The sequence below is a fragment of the Ranitomeya variabilis genome, chromosome 2 (assembly GCF_051348905.1).
Source record: "Ranitomeya variabilis isolate aRanVar5 chromosome 2, aRanVar5.hap1, whole genome shotgun sequence".
Classification (NCBI taxonomy): Eukaryota; Metazoa; Chordata; class Amphibia; order Anura; family Dendrobatidae; genus Ranitomeya; species Ranitomeya variabilis.
In genome coordinates this window covers 462428495-462450595 of record NC_135233.1, presented here as the reverse complement: position 1 = coordinate 462450595, position 22101 = coordinate 462428495, and the positions used below count along the sequence as shown (strand labels likewise).

Sequence of the window (22101 nt, the reverse complement as noted above, 5' to 3'; positions counted from 1 at the left end):
CTGGCATACCATCCTGGGACTGGAACCTGCCGCTTGCATGGAGCGGTCACCGTAGCGACGCTAGGAGCGCGAAAGGCGGCGGATGGTGAGTATAGCAGTTTTTTTTTTTTTTTTTTTAATTATTATTTTTAACATGACATATTTTTACTATTGATTCTGCATAGGCAGCGTCAATAGTAAATAGTTGGGGACACACAGGGTTAATAGCAGCGGTAATGGAGTGCGTTACACCGCGGCCCGTTACCGCTGCCATTAACCCTGTGTGAGCGGTGACTGGAGGGGAAGGGGATTATGGAGCGGGCGACGGGCAGTGATTGCTGGGGAGTAGGGGAGGGATTAATCGGACTGTGGCCGTCGCTGATTGGTTGCGGCAGCCATGACAGGCAGCTGCCGAGACCAATCAGCGACTTGGATTCCATGACAGACAGAGGCCTTGACCAATGAATATCTGGGACAGACAGACTGAAGTACTATATATATATATATATATATATATATATATATATATAATTGTCTATCTCTCCATCATCAGCCACGCAGTATATAACACTGGCCACGTAGTCTCACGAGACCGCTAACTCCTCTGGGTAATTTCGCAATGCATCTCTAGGAACAGAAGCTGGCGGCAGCCGCGCGCATAGGCGGACGACGGAAGGTGAGAATAGCAGGTTTTTTGTTTTTTTTTTAATTATTATTTTTAACATTAGATCTTTTTACTATTGATGCTGCATAGGCAGCATCAATAGTAAAAAGTTGGTCACACAGGGTTAATAGCAGCGTTAACGGAGTGCGTTACCTGCGGCATAACGCGGTCCGTTAACGCTGCCATTAACCCTGTGTCAGCGCTGACTGGAGGGGAGTATGGAGCGGGTGCCGGGAACTGACTGGACGGAAGTAGGGAGGGACTAATTCTTGGCTGGACTGTGCCAGTCGCTTATCGGTCGCGGCCGCCAGGCCAGGCAGCTGGCGAAACCAATTAGCGACACGGGATTTCCAGTACAGACAGACGGAAGTACCCCTTTGACAAACACGCGCGCGCGCGTGTGTGTGTGTGTGTGTGTGTGTGTGTGTGTGTGTGTGTAACATATATATCTATCTATCTATATCTCTATCTATCTATCTATCTATATATATATATATCTCTATCTATATCTATATCTATACACACACACACACACACACACACACACACACACACACACACACACATATTATATTTTTTTTTTTTTACATATAGAAATGACCCCCTACCTGTTGCTTGTTTAACAGTATGTTCACACTGGTGAGATCTTTCCCATAATCATCAGAATGGAGCTGGCCTTCGAGATTCTGTAACCAGCCTTCTAATGCTGAGCAACTTTGTGTGAATAGCTCTGCCCTGTTGGCATCAAACAGGCACTGGGCTTTACTCTGCGTGGTGGACTCCAGCTCATCCCAAAGGGCATGTAGGGAATCCAGTTTCTCTCGCACGACTGGTTCAAGCTCTGGCTTTTCGGCGATCAGCTGCTGTCCTTCCTGCAAAAAATAATATGGATTTTAACTAAAATAAGTAATAATCGATATCAATGAGATAATATGAGCATCACGCGGCTGCATGTCTCGTGACTGTTCAACAGCTGCAACACATGCAGGGATGGTCTAACAAAAAGGCAATCTATGCAAGTATATTGCAGCTGTCAAAATGCAGCAAAACATGCAGTTGCAGGGACTGGAACATATTTTTCATGCCGAAGTCACTTGGTTCGCACCAGAGCATGCTCACATAATACCTTATCCCAGCATGCTCACTAATCATTAGTTACTAGAAGTCTGTTTTCAAGAATTGAGAGATTTTTAATTAATTTTTTTTACTGCACTTTGCTTATATTACCGGCCACCTCTAGAGTCCTATCAGTGGTGGCTAGTGTCTTAGGAGGGAACACAGTGCTTGCAAGTTCTTTTCTTTAGAGCTTGTAAGCGCTGCTCTGAAGTTGTCCAGTTGTCTGTTTCCGTGCCCCTGCTCTCCTCAGATACTGCAGAGACAAGAATCACTGATGCTTGTAGCATCGGAGAGAGCACAGTTCAGGCCGGCGGCATTAAGTCGTTACTCCAATGGTCAAACAAGCTGGAGAGCAGCGCTCCACGCTCCCAAGCAAGCAGAAAGCCAGGAAGAGGTGCACTTCTGCAGTAAACAACTATGTTTTTAGCTCCTCATACACAAAATACATCTGAATTGAGCAGCAGATGTAAATTGGAAGAAGGGATTGGACATGTTGGAAAACCGATAAGCCCACTCTCCCTATGAGGCTGCCGTCACACTAGCAGTATTTGGTCAGTATTTTACATCAGTATCTGTAAGCTAAAACCAGGAGTGGGTGATAAATGCAGAAGTGGTGATGTGTTTCTATTATACTTTTCCTCTGATTGTTCCACTCCTGGTTTTGGCTTACAAATACTGATGTAAAATACTGACCAAATACTGCTAGTGTGACAACAGCCTTAAAATAAACGTGGCTGAGAGGAGATGAGAAATATAGTGGCTGCCCCCCCCCCAAAAAAAAAAAAATGTTTGGCAGACATTCTTATATGTATTAACAGCTTCAGGGTTAAAAACAAAACAAACAAACAAAACCCACATACCATCTAGGCCATCTCTAGCAAATCACTGCATATAACTTAGTATTGTATATCTTTCAACAAAGGCTTCCAGACCTCTTAAAAAGTCAATCAGTGAAACAACCATTACAATATCCCAAGTAACAATTACCACAAAGAAGAAAAAAATAAAAATAAATAAAATTAGGATTGCTTTCATACATCTGCGTTTTACGGACCAGTTGAGGGTTTCCTGACCCGAACGACACCGCCTTGTTTATGCCCATGTGGCTGTTGAGTGTGGGTCAAGAGACCACCAGCCGGTCCGGAAATCACAGTGTACACTGCCATGTTTATGCCCATGTGGCCTATTGAGTTTGGGATGGGAGACCACCAGCCGGTCCGGAAACCACAATCCATACCCAGACATGTAAATGCAGCCTAAGAGACAAATTCAGATGTCCGTGGTAATCGGTCCAAGACTGGACCGCTAATGCACTGACTGGCCGGCGGCTCATCTGACCTGAGCGTTGACAGCTTCATGAGTTTCTATGAAGCGGCCGCTGGCCAGTCTGTCGATCTCAGATCGTTTTGCACAGACGTCTGAATGAGCCATCATCCTGAGTTATCGTTCACCTTGTCTATTTTGTCCAGCCAGTCTTTATTTGATGCCAGCTCAGCCATAAACGCTTGGTGCTTCTGCCACTTGCTGTGAAGGTTACGAGCTTCATCATAAGAGACGTCCTGAGCCGTCAACATCTTCTCATTAATCCACAGAGTCAGCTGTAACAAAGGGTAGAGTATTTTATTCCGTACTTTAACCTTTTTTGTGCCTTCCCCTCCACAAGTTTTTATTTCACTGACCATATGTTTTTTTTTGTTTTTTTTTAATTGCAGGACTAGTTGTAGTTTTGAATGAGACCATCCCGCACTAGTACAGCAGTGTTATTTTTCTAACAGAATTATTTCTATAGCACAATTTTCTTCTTGCGAAATCAATGTCAAACTAATCATTTTTGAACTGTGAAAATTTCAATTTGAGCATTCAAAGCAAAGACTTTCCAGAAGTCCTATGTAACATTAAAGAATGCAAATCAATATCTTGAAAGATAAAAACACATCAAATATTACAGTTTCTGTTGGCTTTTATGGAATCCCATATAAGCCAAGCTAAGATGCTAACACACTCTACTCCCGATAGGTAAAATCTGTTTAAAATGTAAAAAGTGGTGGGGAATGAGAGATTGCTTTAAGTATACTCCCATTTAGAATAACCCTGGCTTACCAGTTGTGTTAATAAAAGCAGATTTGATTAAAAAAAAAAAAAAAAAAAAAAAAGATTCATTTCTTCATATACCTTTTATTCTTCAGTGCAAAAAGAAAAAAAGTGTGTAATGTTTATCTAAATGCCACCAATAAATATGGCGCATCCTCTGCCCTCCTGGAGAAGTGGTAAGCTGTCCAAAATAAGGAAATGTGTACATGAGGGTAATTTTGAGATCTGCATCAGTAAAATAAGAGTTTTGACTGCTATAAAAATATATTACAATATAAGAAATATCAGATGGGTGGAAATTTGCTGTAGTAGAGCCGTGTACCTCCTGAGAGTCCTGGAGGAAATGCTGTAGATCCCGATTGTCTTTCAGTCGAGATAGAACGTCGTTGGCTGTGGCACGATTTTTCTTGTGCCTAAAAAGTAAAAAAAAAATAAAATAAAATAAAAAAATGCACAGAAGAAACTCAACAATGAAAATTGGGCAATGAGTTGTTTGCCGTCTCTCACTCATCTCACAGAAAATACAGAAGGATGCCAAAAGAATGGACTTATCATCAGATCCATGTCCTTAGACTCCTAGGTGGGGCATTATCACCGAAATCTTAAAAATATATCAACCGATTGCCGCATTGTGACTCACCTCTCATCAATGGACGTGACTTTTTCCTGAATCTTTTCAGAGTTGACATTTTCCTCTTGAATAAGTTTCTTTCCAGATTCCACCAGGCCACGGATTTTCTCATCATTCGCATCCATTGTGGTCATAAAGTCCTCATGGCGCTTGATTGCGGCTTCAGCTGCCTGGAGGGTTGTGGGCATTTCCGTATGGGATAAGACATATTCCTAAAAGTAGATAAATAGGGCTTGATTATGGAAAAGAAAAAAGGACGACAGGATGGCATCATCCATGTGGTTATACCTCTTCATTACAGAAGCAAGCTTTTAAATAAATTAAAAAAAAAAAAATTGTTAAGACCAAGATCAGTCCACTTTTCTGCTTGATTAGGGCTGTACATTATTAATGGGGTTTATCGGTTTTAAAAATTTAAGTAGCATCCTTAGAATAAGCAATATTACATTGGTGGGGGTCTAGTTCATGATACCCCCCACAAAGCAGCTGGCATTTCATGGCTTACCAGGCATAGCTCCAGTCATTTAGTTGCAACTTTGGCTTACAGCTTTGTCTCATTTACTTGTATGAAATTAAACTGCAAACTATCATGATCCTTACTTACATTGACTTTTTTTTTTAAACTTTTTTGCAATTGTGCTTCATTAAAAAAAAGTAGCAGATTGCCTACAAAGAGGAGCTCAGAAGTAGGAAGAAAGCGTTATAAACTCTCTAATCCATCCAAACAATACAGAAGCTATAGAAGGCAAACTAGGCAAAATTTTTTGATGAAACCCAATTGCAAAATGATTTTATTTTCCACCAGAAATACAGGCATTTAATGAATATAAAATGTCCAAGTTGTCCATACCCATTAAAGCATGGAGCGGAGCAATGTAAGAAATGAAGAGTAGCCGATTGGCAGGGATGCCCAAAAGTCAGATAGGTCATTGTACATGAATTGGAAAACCCATTTAATTAATGAAGCATGGGGTAATAATACACAAGTAGAAACCTATGATGTCTCACCTGGTTATTCAGGAAACCTTCCACTTGCTTTGTGTCTCTCAGGAACACTTGGAAGCTGTACCCCTGAGAAAGCAGCTGGTGCCGGTTTTCCCACATTTGTCCCAACTCATTCCAGCCGGTGTCCAGCGCCTTCAGCCTCTGCTGCAGAAACATATATTGGGCATCTGTCTGACCACGAGTTACTTCCTCGCCCACCTCCCTAATTCGCTTGTAATCCGCTCCGTAGCGCTCAATTTCATTTCTGATGCCTTCATGCTGTGCGAGCAAACGCTCCGCCTCAACTAGATCCGCGGGGAAATCCTCCGAAGCGACTGCGGTTTGTGCTCGTGACAGCCAGCTCTGGAAGTCATCTAGGTCCCGCAGAAAGCCTTGAAGCTTGCTTGCTTCACCCAAAGTTTCTTCCCTTCTCTTCATTGTATCCTTCAGTTCATCCCACGTCTCATCTATGTCAGACAGACTGCCAGCTATAGCGGAGGCTTTTTGTGGGTGCTCCGAGATTAGCTTTTCCGATTCCGCATGGAGGTCACCAACTTTTCCCTGTATGGCTTCTAGATCACGTTCCATGCCGGTAAGTTTACGCTGGAGGGCGGTGACTCCAGCCAAGTCATTTCCCAGGCTCTGCGTGGACTCAATCACCTTGGTCTTCTCTCTCATCCAGCACACGGTCTCATTACACTCCAGGTGATAATTCTGTATTTCAAGAGCGGAGTCCAGAGCGCTTCTCTTCTGACCTACAAGCTGACGGAAATTATTCCATCTGGAAAGAGAAAAAAAAAAAAAAAAGGGGGTTATACTCAACAAGTTGATATTTATTTTTTTTCTTATACGTTTAAGTATTAGTCCTAGCAAATGTTTACCAAAATAATTTAGGGTACAAGAATTCACAGTAAATGATGTTCTCCGGAACCGGAGAAAGTTTATTGTAATGAGCACAGCACATCTTGACTAGAGTTGAGCAAGTTTTTCAAAATTCGGTTCCACTTACAATCGGCAGAGAATATTGTTTTTGCAATATTCGCCAAACACAGCCGAACGTCATTGGAGTTGATGGCAGTAGAAAGGAATGAATATGTTCGGATCCGATCATCAAAAATAAATTTGGCACGAATATGGCAAATTCAGATTCGGCGACCGATTCCGAACATATTCGTTCAACTCCAATATTGACTTTTCGGTGTATGAGAACACAGGTGGCTATTGTAGGATTACTTGTGTCATTTATGAAGGTCACAGCGTCCTACTGTTATGACCACAGATTACACCACAAGTGGTGGATACGCCAAGAACAAATATTGTGCTACCTTTACCCCAATAGGGAATGTTCATGCATCAATTACGATAGTCTGGTTTTCTCCGACTACCCGAAGGCATGATGGCTTTGGACACAGGTATAGGGCCCTATTCCCACAATGTTTCTGCATTATATCTAGGGATTCTGTCCAAATCCCCCAAAAATGGAATTCAGGATGGAATCAATGGAGCCATAGATTGCAATGATGCAAATGTAGACTGAATTAACTATGAGCTTTGTTTCTGGAGGAGTCCATCTTTTCAGCCAAGCAAAAGAACATGATCTGCATCCGAACACTATTGTAATATAATATAATATAATATAATATAATATAATATAATATAATATAATATATTATAAAATATAATATATTATAAAATATAATATATTATAAAATATAATATATTATAAAATATAATATAATATAATATATTATAAAAAAGAATCTAATATATTATAAAATATATAATATATTATAACAAATATAATATAATATATTATAAAAAATATAATATAATATATAATATAATATACATATACTAGCTGTTTCCAGCCAGCTAACGCTCGGCACGCTCATTGCTATCTAATTAACGCTGCTGGTGATCAAACTAAAGTAAATAATGACAACATTCAATAGCGCTTACACAGGTGGTAAATTAACTTAAAATGAAGTTAATAATAATTATCATTAAAAATCTGAATACTAATAATACATTTTATTCACAGTGTAAAATCAAAAACAAACTGGATTCAGTAAGATTTCAGCATCTAAACAAATTTCATAACGAAACATAAATTAAGTTAAAATTTCTCTGTAAACACAATCACATGTATGAGGACGGAGCCTTGTGTGGTAATATGCGGGGACGGAGCCTCGTGTGGTAATGTGCGGGGGCGGGATTATGTGTGGTGATGTGGTGGGGCGGAGCTACTGTGCAGGGGGTGGGATTAGCGAGTAATCACGAATATAATATATATATATATATATATATATATATATATATATATATATATATATATATATATATATATATATATATATATATATACACACACACACACAGCAGTCCGTGGCCGCTTTGGGTGCTGTGTCTGAATCCTGTTTCTAGGGGATTCAGATAGAATTCCCAGACGTAATGCAAAAATGCTTTGTGAAAATGGCCTAAGATTGTTAACTCTTTTCTTCCGTGCACATTCAGTAGAGATTCAGGCACGCTACTGCAAAAGAAAAATTCCCACTTAGCACTTTACGCCAGAAAGTTGATTTTTTTTTGGGGGGGGAAATTGCATATTTTTTTCTGCAATGCATCACGTAGTTATGCAAAAAGTTTTGCAAGTCGCAATACTTGTCAAAGGAAAGATTATCTTGTGCGGTACAAACTGGAAGAGGACCTGCTTACTGTTGAAGAACAAGGCACCTATCAGACAACACAAAGCATATTCTATCAATTGTTGATTAGAAAAACAATAAATGATGTCCTCAAATGTTTAGAACTGGACATACAGGAAATATATATATCTTGGTTGGTTTAGAACTGGAAATGCCTTTTAAATAATATATATTTTAGAAAAAGTCCCTCTAAATCTGCAAATATTCTTAAATATTCTGTGTGAACGATTCTCTTTGAATGATCCAGATTCTGAAAATATTGCATCTGAATCACACAAAGTATGTCTCCCTGGTGCCACTTAAAGGAAACCAATCATACTTTTTTTTTAATCTTACATGACGTTTTCTGAACATATGTAGCACTAAACGGTGGATTACATTCACACATCAGAATTAGGAAAACCTCCAGAGCAAGATTCTTACCGTGCGTTCAGCTGGTCTTGTATGTCCCGGATGCTTTCCTCATTTCGGTGGTCAGTATCAAGCAACAGCCCGGCCACTTCATTTACATCAGCTATTCTGGATGCCAAGTTGTTCATCTCTGCTTCTAGCGTTTCAAACCTGCGACAACATCGATCCATCAGGATAACAATAAAATGACAATTGGCTAGGCAACTTGTAGAGAAATCTTTGCATGATAACTGCAAGTATTAAATTCCATGATTTTAGACTACAGAAAATATGCAATGACCACCTCTAGATATGATGACATTTTGTTGGACTCATTTGCTAGATATTTGGGCATGTGCATGATCATGTTGTAGAAGGACATCTGCAATAATCTACACCAATTACCTTTGCTGAATTACTTCCAAATCTTCAAGTTTCTCCGGGATCTCCATTCCGTTTAGCCACTGCTCTTTCTCATCTATCCAAAGGATACAAGCATCCGCTTCACTAAACATTTTGTAAAGAGCCAGGGAGTCTTGAAGAGCCTGCTTCCGTTGGGCAGCCAAGGTTACCAACTCTTCATACCGTTGCTCCAGAGCAGGAAGTCTTCCATCAACCTCAGGAGAATGAGCGTAGGATGGTGGTAAACCACTGGCTTGTTCATGCAGTGCGTCAATAGCTGGTCGGTGATTGAGGATCTCCTCTTCCACGTCCTTATGTTTTTTAATTAACCTCTGTGTAGAGTACTCATCGTGGCCTACATCATTGGACGAAACCAGCCTTAAAGTGTCTAAAATCCAAACCTCTGCGTCATTGGCATCAGCTTGGAACTGGTAGTAGCTGTAGGCTTCCCTTAATTTGCTCCCCCGGTCTTCAGCCAAGGCTTCAAGCTGCTTCCATTGTCCTTTCACTTCCAATATTTTTTCTTCAATTTCTTCAGCTCCAAAATGGCCCTGTGCTACCAGCTCTTCACCTTCAGCCACAGTCTGCTGTAATGGCCCGTAACGCCCGCTCATTTCATCTCGGAAAGCATTGTGCTTGCTGATTAACCTTAAGGAGCTGGTGATGTCTTTACCATAGTCATCAGACAAAAGAAGGCGACTTTGTTCTCGGATCCAAGCTTCTTCTTCACCCATATCCCAGAAAAATTTCCAAAGCCTCCTCGACTCTTCCAGCTTTGATCTTCGAGCTGCAGACAGATTGCACAATTCTGCATATTGTTGCTCTAAGAGCTGCACACGCTTTCGCACCACTTCAGGATCACACGGTTTATAACCTAAATGATAAAAAAAATATATATTTGTAATTTGTATTAAATTCCACAATTTTCGTGTTCTTCATTCTCTTTCCTTCATCTTAACCTGTCCACATCATTACTTGTCATTTTCTACAAACCTTCATCATCATCCATGAACTTTCGGGCGACAGCACCCACTGATTTTACACGTTCTGCTTGCACAGCGATATCTGCCTCTACTAATGTGTGAGTTTGTAAAAGATCTTCTACGCCATGAAGGTGTTTCCCGTAATCTTCAGACTGCAGGCGACCCTGAGGAAAGAAGACAAGAATAGATACAGTTTTACCTTCTAACCCAACTATTGTGCACAATGGAAGCTCTAGAATAATCTTTCCACCTTCATTTCATCTGTCCAATCCATGAGATACAACAGATCTTGGAACATTCTTTGAAGTTCTAGATTCATCAAGAGTCTTTGTCGTCTGGCCGCAACTAGCTCCCTTAGATAATCCCACAAACGGGTCACATTGCTCTTGCGAGCCAAAATTCTTCTAATGTCGTGATAATTCTCTGCCTCTAGTTCATTGGCAACGGCATTGACGGCTTGTACACGCTCGCTGTATGCAACAATGTCTGTCTCGATGGCTTCATGTTTCCGGACGGCAGCTTCAACTGCAGCAAGGTCCACGCCAAAGTTATCCTGCAACGTAAAGAGGGAAGATCGGCTCCATTTTAGGGAGTTTGGGTGGGCTCTTGGGAAATACTAAAATCATTGGATACTTGGGTAACAAGAGCCATATACATCTCATCATTCAATTAAGATTAACCGGTTGTTCTCATTTTCTATCTTTGAGAGCACACTGCTACTCTGCCTCTCAACGTTCTGCTTGCCGGGGGGCAGTGCACTCATCCTGATTGACAGTTCGGACCAGAGGCATGGTTCCGATGGCGATAGAGGCATCTTTGCCACCGCAGCATCGGAATGGCGCATTGGGCAATGAAGATTGTCAGATCCAGCGATCCGGCTACCTTCAGAGCACCATTTACAAGCTCATATACCCAAAGTGATTGCAAGCATGTGGTCTTTGCGTAAGAAACTGGCCACCTCGGTGGTCCAATCGCAGGGACCTCCACTGATTGGGAGAATGGAGTCTCCAAAAAGCAACATAACAGCACAGAATATGGGACTGCTGGAGACACCAGAATATTGCACTAGGCCATTTTTGGTATAAACAATGAATAGAGTGGCCACCGCTCTATTCTAATGGATCATCGCATTGTACTAGTCTTCCTGGGAGAGGAACCAAGGACCAACCCCATTGCAATCAGCGAGTTGTTACAAAGCCCGCAGACAGGAGAGAATTTACCAAGTTCGGACTACCCCTTCAACCACTTATGGTGCAACTGATGAGATAAAGGAGGATTTACAAAAAAGCAAGAAAAATCCAAAAATGACTCAAGAAACAGTAAATACCTGTGACACGAGGCGCTGATTCTCACTGAGCCAGGTCTCTCTCATGGCTGCCTTCCGATCAAATCTTGCCGCTAGCTGCTCTAATTTCTCCTGGCGAATCAGCTCATCACGCAAGGCAAGCTCTCGCTCATGTTCTGCCTTCTCCAGCCGCTCCCAAGCCTGGGAACAAAAAAAAAAAAAACAAGTAAAGTAAAGTTGTGCGATAGTGTCACAAGAAGATGTATAGCCTTTAAAAAGAAAATGATCCAAAGTAGCGGAAGTGATAATTAATCTGTACCTTGTTTATATCAAATATGAGTTTTCCTTCCCTCGGGGTATAGACCTTTTGATTGTTTGCCCTCATTTTACTCTGTATGGTAAAGAGGAGAACTTCCAAATTTCCTTTTTCTGTGAATCTGAAACCACATATCAAGATACAAGTGATATAGTACAGCTGCCGCCATCTATGAAACCACAAAATGATTCTATATATGCACAAGTCACGTATATAATGGGATCGTACCAATACTGTGCTTTATTTTATACCAGATATTACAGAATAATTATCACAGCAACGAAAGACATATGTAGAGAAGTCAGGACCAAGAATTCACAATGGGTGACTGTCACAGCTCACCTACTCCTCCTTCCTGCACAGGTCATAGAACATGCCCGCTAAACTCCACCAGAGAAGTCAATAAACATCTCTAGACTATTGTGGCCTACGATCAATATGCAAGGCAAATCTCTGGCCTTATAATCACTTATGATCATGTGACCCCCATATAGACAGTATGTAAAAAAAACTATAATATACGGTATATATATTTTTCTTTACATATACATACATGTCTTTATTTTACATGAGTAAAATAAAAATTACATGAAAAATTATATATCATGTATAAGTGAAAAAATATACATGACATGTATTTTTTGTATACATGATATATTTTTATTTTATATATGTATACATGATTTTTTTTTACATATGTAAAAATTATGCATGACATGTATATGTAAAAGTTAAAAATTTAAATTGACTTAATTTTTTTTTTTACCACGTGAAAAAAATGATCATATATATCTAATATATAAAGCTGAATGTGTGTATGTGTGTATGTCCTGGATTGGCATCTGCACAGTCGCAGCTACATCCACAAAATTTTGCACAGTCACACGTCTGGACCCTGAGAGCGTCATAGGCTATGTTGTGAGGCAAAATTTTTACCCCGCGCTTTCGAATTCACAAAACAATTTTGGCCCTATCTACATAATGGGGAAAAACGTGAAAAGGAAAAGTTTTGGAGGCAAATTGACAGCCAGGAGGAGATGGCATACACTATATACAGGGGAGATGATATACACGTATATACACTATATACAGGGGAGATGATATACACGTATATACACTATATACAGGGGAGATGACATACACGTATATACTATATACAGGAGATGACATACAGGTATATATTATATACAGGAGGAGAGGACATACAGGTATATACTATATACAGGAGATGATATACAGGTATATACTATATACAGGAAGAGATGACATACAGGTATACAGGAGATGACAGGTATATGCTATATACAGGATAGATGACATACAGGTAGATACTGTATACAGGGGAGATGACATACACGTATATACTATATACAGGAGATGACATACAGCTATATTATATACAGGAGGAGAGGACATACAGGTATATACTATATACAGGAGATGATATACAGGTATATACTATATACAGGAAGAGATGACATACAGGTATATACTGAGGGGAAAATAAGGTGTGAGGTGAAAATGAAGAGATGTGAGTGCAAAAGGAGAGGAGTGAGGGGAAAATAGTGGAGTGATTGGAAAAAGACAGGTGTGAGGTCAAAATGACAGGTGTTGGGGGAAAATGAGAAACGTGATGGGAAAATGAGAGAAGTGAGGTGCTATCTAACAGTTAGATACTATGCCCGGGCAACGCCAGAATCAGTTAGACTTTTATTTCACTTTTTTTCCATTTTGATGCATGCAGAACGAAAAGAAACAGCTTGGAAGATTCTAGGTGGAGGTGCGGAAAGCAGAACATTTATGGAGAAGATTATAGGGGAGAGGAAATGCTTTTGATATCTCCATGTAAAGTTTTAGCTGGGTGAAGGGCGCAGGATTAGGAACAGACGGTTGCATGCGCTGATGAGTCGCCGCTTATGCACAGGTAGGATGTTGACTCGGGCAATCATCCAACAGCTCAAGTCTGATAAAATCCCTCAAATCTTCAAGTATTGTCTAGGCTTCTACAATGTTACCGGTGTAATAGGAGCAGAATGTTGTATGTACCTGGTGACGTCACACTGCCACCGATGTAGAAACACTACTTGGCAGAATGGAGTCCAGTGGGCGGTCTCATCAGTGCCTTCCTTGTATAAGTGAGCACAGATGGCAGTCAGTGAGTCGGACCACCCACTGGACGTCTAAGCCCCCCAAAAAGGTTTCATGTGGATAAATGGTCACTTATGATTTCACTTTTTAATGTACCAACTTTAACACTTTCATGACTGGACAATATTTCCTTTTGTCCTCAATTTCTTTGAAGGGCCATAACTTTTTCTATCGACACAGCTGTACAAAGATTTGTTTCTACAGGAAGAATTCATTTTACCATATGATTTACTGAAAAATAGAAAAATAAATAAATAAAACTATTGTGGTGGAATAAACTATATTTTTTGGGTGTGGGGGAGAGAAAAAGAAAATTTAGAACCATTTGAGTTGGAGACCTATACATTTTTCTCATTGACCGCTTTTTTTTTTTTTTATGCACAGAGCTGAGGTTTATTAATGATACCATTTTGGGGTACATGTGACAGTTTGATATATTTTTGTATTGCATTTTTTTGTGTGGGAGTGGGGGATAAATGCAGTAACTGAAAAAATGGCAATTCTGGCATAAGAATTCTGGCCTTTAATTGAACAGTTTAAATTATTTTATTTTTTGAGCATTCAGACTTTTACAAACAATGCTACATATGTAAAAAAATTTTTTCATTTCTTTACTTTTCACCAAAGAAAATAGGGGAATGTGGGGGGCGCATTTAACTTTTTTTTTTTTTTTTAATCCCGGTTAAGGCCCCGTCTCACATAGTGAGATCGCTAGCGAGATCGCTGCTGAGTCACAAGTTTTGTGACGCAACAGCGACCTCAGTAGCGATCTCGCTATGTGTGACACGTACCAGCGATCAGGCCCCTGCTGTGAGATCGCTGGTCGTGTCAGAATGGCCTGGACCTTTTTTTGGTCGTTGAGGTCCCGCTGACAGCGCTGAATCGGTGTGTGTGACACCGATCCAGCGATGTCTTCACTGGTAACCAGGGTAAACATCGGGTTACTAAGCGCAGGGCCGCGCTTAGTAACCCGATCTTTACCCTGGTTACCAGCATAAATGTAAAAAATAACAAACAGTACATACTCGCCTTCTGATGTCCGTCAGGTCCCTTGCCGTCTGCTTCCTGCTCTGAGTGCCGTACAGTGAGAGCACAGCACAGCAGTGACGTCACCGCTGCGCTCTGCTCTCACTGTACGGCACTCAGAGCAGGAAGCAGACGGCAAGGGACCTGACGGACATCAGAAGGCGAGTATGTACTGTTTGTTATTTTTTACATTTATGCTGGTAACCAGGGTAAACATCGGGTCACTAAGCGCGGCCCTGCGCTTAGTAACCCGATGTTTACCCTGGTTACCCGGGTGCTGCAGGGGGACTTCGGCATCGTTGAAGACAGTTTCAACGATGCCGAAGTCATTCCCCTGATCGTTGGTCGCTGGAGAGAGCTGTCTGTGTGACAGCTCCCCAGCGACCACACAACGACTTACCAACGATCACGGCCAGGTCATATCGCTGGTCGTGATCGTTGGTAAATCGCTATGTGAGACGGGGCCTTTAGGCAACTTGAATCTTGATCACTTCTAGTACTGCAAGACTATTGTATTGTAATATATAGTGTATTGGGCTTCATACGACACCCCAAGATGCTAGTCATGGGGGCCTTAAGCAGACCCCCGGTTGCGATGTCAACCGGAGCATGAGTGGCACGCAGGCCTTTTAACCCCTTTACCCCCCAAGGGTGGTTTGCTAATGACCAGGCCAATTTTTACAATTCTGACCACTGTCCCTTTATGAGGTTATAACTTAGGAACGCTTCAACGGATCCCACTGATTCTGACATTGTTTTCTCGTGACATATTGTACTTCACGATAGTGGTAAAATTTCTTTGATATTACCTACGTTTATTGGTGAAAAAAATTGAAATTTGGCGAAAAGTTTGAAAATTTCGCAATTTTCCAACTTTGAATTTTTATGCCCTTCAATCACAGAGATATGTCACGCAAAATACTTAATAAGTAACATTTCCCACATGTCTACTTTACATCAGCACAATTTTGGAACCAAAATTTTTTTTTGTTAGGGAGTTAAGGGTTAAAAGTTGACCAGAAATTTCTCATTTTTACAACACCATTTTTTTTTAATTTAGGGACCACATCTCATTTGAAGTCATTTTGAGGGGTCTATATGATAGAAAATAACCAAGTGTGACACCATTCTAAAAACTGCACCCCTCAAGGTGCTCAAAACCACATTCAAGAAGTTTATTAACCCTTCAGGTGTTTCACAGGAATTTTTGGAATGTTTAAATAAAAATGAACATTAACTTTTTTCACACAAAATTAATTTCAGCTCCAATTTGTTTTATTTTACCAAGGGTAACAGGAGAAAATGGACCCCAAAAGTTGTTGTACAATTTGTCCTGAGTACGCTGATACCCCATATGTGGGGGTAAACGACTGTTTGGGCGCATCGCAGAGCTCGGAAAGGAAGGAGCGCCATTTTACTTTTCAATGCAAAATTGACTGGAATTGAGATGGGACACCATGTCGCGTTTGGAGAGCCCCTGATGTGCCTAAACATTAAACAAGTGACACCATTTTGGAAAGTAGACCCCCTAAGGAACTTCTCTAGATGTGTTTTGAGAGCTTTGAACCCCCAAGTGTTTCACTACAGTTTATAACGCAGAGCCGTGAAAATAAAAAAATCTTTCACAAAAATGATTTTTTAGCCCCCAGTTTTGTATTTTCACAAGGGTAACAGGATAAATTGGACCCCAATAGTTGTTGTCCAATTTGTCCTAAGTACGCTGATACTCCATATGTGGGAGGGAACCACTGTTTAGGGGCATGGCAGAGCTCGGAAGGGAAGGAGCACTATTTTACTTTTTCAACGCAGAATTAGCTGGAATTGAGATCGCATGCCATGTCGCGTTTGGAGAGCCCCTGATGTGCCTGAACAGTGGAAACTCCCCAATTCTACCTGAAACCCTAATCCAAACACACCCCTAACCCTAATCCCAACAGTAACCCTAACCACACCCCTAACCCTGACACACCCCTAACTCTAATCCCAACCGTAAATGTAATCCAAACCCTAACCCTAACTTTAGCCCTAACCCTAACTTTAGCTCCAACCCTAGCCCCAACCCTAACCCTAGCCCCAACCCTAACCCTAACCCTAATGGGAAAATGGAAATAAATACATTTTTTAAATTTTATTATTTTTCCCTAACTAAGGGGGTGATGAAGGGGGGTTTGATTTACTTTTATAGCGTTTTTTATAGCGGATTTTTATGATTGGCAGCTGTCACACACTAAAACACGCTGTTTATAGCAAAAAAGTTTTTGCGTCTCCACATTTTTAGACCTATAATTTTTCCATATTTTGGTCCAGAGTCATGTGAGGTCTTGTTTTTTGCGGGACGAGTTGACGTTTTTATTGGTAACATTTTCAGACACGTGACAGTTTTTGATTGCTTTTTATTCCGATTTTTGTGAGGCAGAATGACCAAAAACCAGCTATTCATGAATTTCATTTGGGGGAGGCGTTTATACCATTCCACGTTAGGTAAAATTGATTAAGCAGTTTTATTCTTCGGGTCAGTACGATTACAGCGATATCTCATTTATATCATTTTTTTTTTCATTTTTTGGCGCTTTTATACGATAAAAGCTATTGTATAGAAAAAAATAATTATTTTGGCATCGCTTTATTCTGAGGACTATAACTTTTTTATTTTTTTGCTTATGATGCTGTATGGCAGCTCGTTTTTTTGCGGGACAAGATGACGTTTTCAGCGCTACCATGGTTATTTATATCCGTCTTTTTGATCGCGTGTTATTCCACTTTTTGTTCAGCAGTATGATAAAGCGTTGTTTTTTGCCTCTTTTTTTTTTTCTTACGTGTTCACTGAAGGGGATAACTAGTGGGATAGTTTTATAGGTTTGGTCGTTACGGACGCGGCGATACTAAGGATTTTTTTTTTTTTTTTTACACACACATGTGGAATTTTTTTTTTTTATTTGTACTTTTTTACTTTGTCCCGGGAGGGGGACATCACAGATCGCTGATCTGACAATTTGCACAGCACTCTGTAAGATCAGCGATCGGACTTCCAGCGCTGCAGGCCCGGATGCAGCCCCGCGGCCATTTTGGATCCGGGGCCTGCAGGGATGGGAGGTAAGAGACGCTCGGAGCAACGCGATCACATCGCGTTGCTCCGGGGGTCTCAGGGAAGCACGCAGGGAGCCCCCTCCCTGCGCGATGCTTCCCTATACCGCCGGAACACTGTGATCATGTTTGATCGCAGTGTGCCGGGGGTTAATGTGCCGGGGGCGGTCCGTGACCGCTCCTGGCACATAGTGCCGGATGTCAGCTGCGATAGTCAGCTGACACCCGGCCGCGCTCCCTCCGTGAGCACGGCCGATCGCGCTGGACGTACTATCCCGTCGGTGGTCATACGGGCCCACCCCACCTCGACGGGATAGTACGTCCGATGTCAGAAAGGGGTTAAATAATACTGTCAAGAATAGGCAGTCTTTAAATGGTTAAAGCTAGATCCAGTTACTGCTGTTCCAGGCAGATGCTGACTGTACAACAAGGCCAGCATCTGCCCGGTATGGAGCAGGCTCAGCTCCTGATCCCGCTCTCTACACTCCACATGCGGCCTGTGACAAAAATGTATGTCTCAGGTCGTTAAGAATGTTCTTGTGATCTCCCAGAAGTGTCAACCCCTCATCTAAACACCCGTACAGCATTTTATTCTCGTTGGACTTGGACCAATCTTGCATTGGCATGGTCAACCCATTGAATAACCAAATCTAAAGTATTGTCCTCGTGTGACAAAAGTTGTTAAAATGTATCTGACTAACCCAAAAACATTATTCAGATAAGGTTATACATAGCAATTCTGGGGGTGGGACTCACTTGGGGGGCTTCTCTACTGTTCGGTAAGTGTTGAAAGCTTGAAGCTGGTTCTGGACACCACTCAGGGAGTTGGCCAGCTTTCGATCATTGAGTGTAATGATCATCTGCTCAATCCATTGTAGAAGCTCAGATGCCAGGCGCTCATAATTCTCAATGAGCTGGTCTGCTTCAATCGCGTGGTCCAACACCTACAAAATTGCACGGTAGAGCATAAGAAACGTCAAGATTTTTTTTATTAAGGCCGTAGGTTGGGATTTCATTATTAAGGTCCTGCTTGAACAACAAAGCTTCAAAAATTGCGTTTTAATAGGCTTTTGACTTAAAGTGATGAAAATAAACAAGTGTATTTGGAGGACGAGTCTGCATAACGCAGTCTTGCGAGTCACATAAAAAGTGCACCTGCAGCAATAAGGAAGGGCGATTCACACAATAATAATCCTGCCCTTCTCTAATAAATTGCCTTCCTGGGTTGGGCCCGGCTTTACATAGACAACCTAGTATTTTAAAGCCAAATTCTTAAAACAAAGGTTACACTTATATGTGAAGTTTACAGCTCCACAGCGATCAACGAGAACGTTCTTATATCATCCAATAAAGCAGATTTCATCGCAACATAACCAAATATTATACACCGGAGACGTACCGAAACTGGCACTCCCCGAGCCTAATAAGACCGACTACATGACTTATGCCAAAATATTCTCTTCATCTACCAGATGAAAAAACAAAAAAAGTCAAGTACCTTGCCAATACGTTTCCCCTCCACCGCCAGGGCCTTCATCTTTGAGAAGTAGTGGTAGAATGTGGCCACGTACGTAATGATGGACTTCTCATCTGGCTGGTCTACGTTTACGTCTTGGGGGGGGGGGGGAAATAAATAAATTCAGGAACCCTTAGGTTTCCAGTCTATCAAGAGTCGATGAAGACATGGCCACTTTATATATAATTTAAAAAAATGCATATACAAACACAATCATTTTGGACATGACACACATGGCATGGCTACATAAATGCAGGAACATGTCAGGCATTTTTGTCACTAGTTTACTTTTTTATGCCATTTTTAACACCTTCTGATCGTGTGAACGGTATAAAAAAATTATATATATTTAAAAAAAAAAGTTTGTATTTTACAAGTGTGAAAAGATAAAATGTATTTTTAACACTTGCAAAATACAAACTTTTTACAGTAGTTTTTTGTTTATACGATAGGAAGGTGTTAAAATGGCATAAAAAGTAGACTAGCGGAAAAATGCCTGAGTGCTTGTGCAGAAAGAACGACATTAAAAATGATAAGCAACGGCTGATTTGCTTTTCCATCCCCAACTAATTTTTAATGTGCCCCAAAATGGTTATTACATATATAGAACAACTCTACAACTAGTTGGCTTAATATTCCCAACCCACACATTATTTATATGAATTATACCAAGTGGTAAATGGAAATGTAAAAAAAATGACAAAAAAAAAAAAAAAAAAAGCCACGCAGACACAGATGGGGATAAGGAGCCACACAGGCAAGGATGGGGATAAGGAGCCACGCAGGCAAGGATGAGGATAAGGAGCCAAGCAGGCAAGGATGGGGATAAGGAGCCACGCAGACGAGGATGGGCATAGGGAGCCACGCAGACGAGGATGGGGATAGGGAGCCACGCAGACGAGGATGGGGATAGGGAGCCACGCAGACGAGGATGGGGATAGGGAGCCACGCAGACGAGGATGGGGATAGGGAGCCACGCAGACGAGGATGGGGATAGGGAGCCACGCAGACGAGGATGGGGATAGGGAGCCACGCAGACGAGGATGGGGATAGGGAGCCACGCAGACGAGGATGGAAATGGGGAGCCACGCAGACGAGGATGGAAATGGGGAGCCACGCAGACGAGGATGGAAATGGGGAGCCACGCAGACGAGGATGGGGATAGGGAGCCATGCAGACGAGGATGGGGATAGGGAGCCACGCAGACGAGGATGGGGATAGGGAGCCACGCAGACGAGGATGGGGATAGGGAGCCACGCAGACGAGGATGGGGATAGGGAGCCACGCAGACGAGGATGGAAATAGGGAGCCACGCAGACGAGGATGGAAATAGGGAGCCACGCAGACGAGGATGGGGATAGGGAGCCACGCAGATGAGGATGGAGATAGGGAGCCACGCAGGCAAGGATAGGGATAGGGAGCCACGCAGACGAGGATGGGGATAGGGAGCCACACAGGCGAGGATGGGGATAGGGAGCCACGCAGACGAGGATGGGGATAGGGAGCCACGCAGACGAGGATGGGGATAGGGAGCCACGCAGACGAGGATGGGGATAGGGAGCCACGCAGACGAGGATGGGGATAGGGAGCCACGCAGACGAGGATGGGGATAGGGAGCCACGCAGACGAGGATGGGGATAGGGAGCCACGCAGACGAGGATGGGGATAGGGAGCCACGCAGACGAGGATGGGGATAGGGAGCCACGCAGACGAGGATGGGGATAGGGAGCCACGCAGACGAGGATGGGGATAGGGAGCCACGCAGACGAGGATGGGGATAGGGAGCCACGCAGACGAGGATGGGGATAGGGAGCCACGCAGACGAGGATGGGGATAGGGAGCCACGCAGACGAGGATGGGGATAGGGAGCCACGCAGACGAGGATGGGGATAGGGAGCCACGCAGACGAGGATGGGGATAGGGAGCCACGCAGACGAGGATGGGGATAGGGAGCCACGCAGACGAGGATGAGGATGAGAGGACAATGCATACCCAGGCTTATAATTGAGTCCATACATTTTCCCAGTTTTTCAATGCAAATTTAGGTGCCTCGGCTTATACACGAGTATATATGGCAATAATAATTATAATATTATAAAAAAATACAAAAACGAAATTTATTTGGCTGCACCAAAATAAAAAAAAATGGGCTCATCCTTGAGTTAAATTCAAGCAAATATCCCCAGTGTGAACCAAGCCAAAAGGTTATTTACCTTCAGGATCCAGGAGCTTAGTGAGGCCCAGCTCACGCTCAGCAATGTTGAATGCATTTTGTAAGTTGTGGTGAGCATTGGATTTCTTCAGAGTGTCAAAGTCAATAATATCCGGCCTGGAGAGAATAAGAACAAGATCAGACGACTTCATCTGAAAATCATGGCTCTTCATACATTGCAGTCATCCCAGACAAGCACTTAGCTGTACAACTACCAAAAGTAATACAGAGACCTGTAGTTCAAGTGGATGTGCACGGTTACATCCCACTCAGATAGTGACAGACAGCTTTTAGTGGTCGTAACCATGGATACCTAAGCTACTGCAATGCCCAGCATGAAGTAAGCGACCCAGCAAATCTGAAGAACTGTACTACATTTTTTAATTGGAGGTAATTCCTAATATTATTATTACACCTACTACATATTGGGATAGGATCTTATAGATCGTATGGGAGATTAGAATACCCCTTTAAAGCTTCTCCTACAGTAAAAACGTTGATGGCGCTCAAATGGCACATGACTGGCATTCATTTGTTGTCGTTTTTTTAGCTAATGATAGTAAGATTTG

General features: G+C 42.0%; 1 protein-coding gene across 2 annotated transcripts in view; it reads right to left on the bottom strand.

The window, feature by feature from the left end:
* SPTBN2 (spectrin beta, non-erythrocytic 2) overlaps positions 1-22101 on the bottom strand; it is a 183006-nt gene that overhangs the window by 31303 nt on the left and 129602 nt on the right. For both annotated transcript variants that reach the window (XM_077287515.1, XM_077287516.1), the window contains 14 exons: positions 21534-21649; positions 19303-19415; positions 18561-18748; positions 11550-11667; positions 11273-11431; positions 10196-10498; positions 9956-10109; positions 8966-9836; positions 8594-8731; positions 5490-6246; positions 4491-4693; positions 4173-4263; positions 3211-3357; positions 1252-1515 (listed from right to left, as the gene is read on the bottom strand). In XM_077287515.1, the coding sequence (XP_077143630.1) occupies positions 1252-1515; positions 3211-3357; positions 4173-4263; positions 4491-4693; positions 5490-6246; positions 8594-8731; positions 8966-9836; positions 9956-10109; positions 10196-10498; positions 11273-11431; positions 11550-11667; positions 18561-18748; positions 19303-19415; positions 21534-21649 (3622 nt within the window). The remainder of the gene's footprint in view (positions 1-1251; positions 1516-3210; positions 3358-4172; positions 4264-4490; positions 4694-5489; positions 6247-8593; positions 8732-8965; positions 9837-9955; positions 10110-10195; positions 10499-11272; positions 11432-11549; positions 11668-18560; positions 18749-19302; positions 19416-21533; positions 21650-22101) is intronic.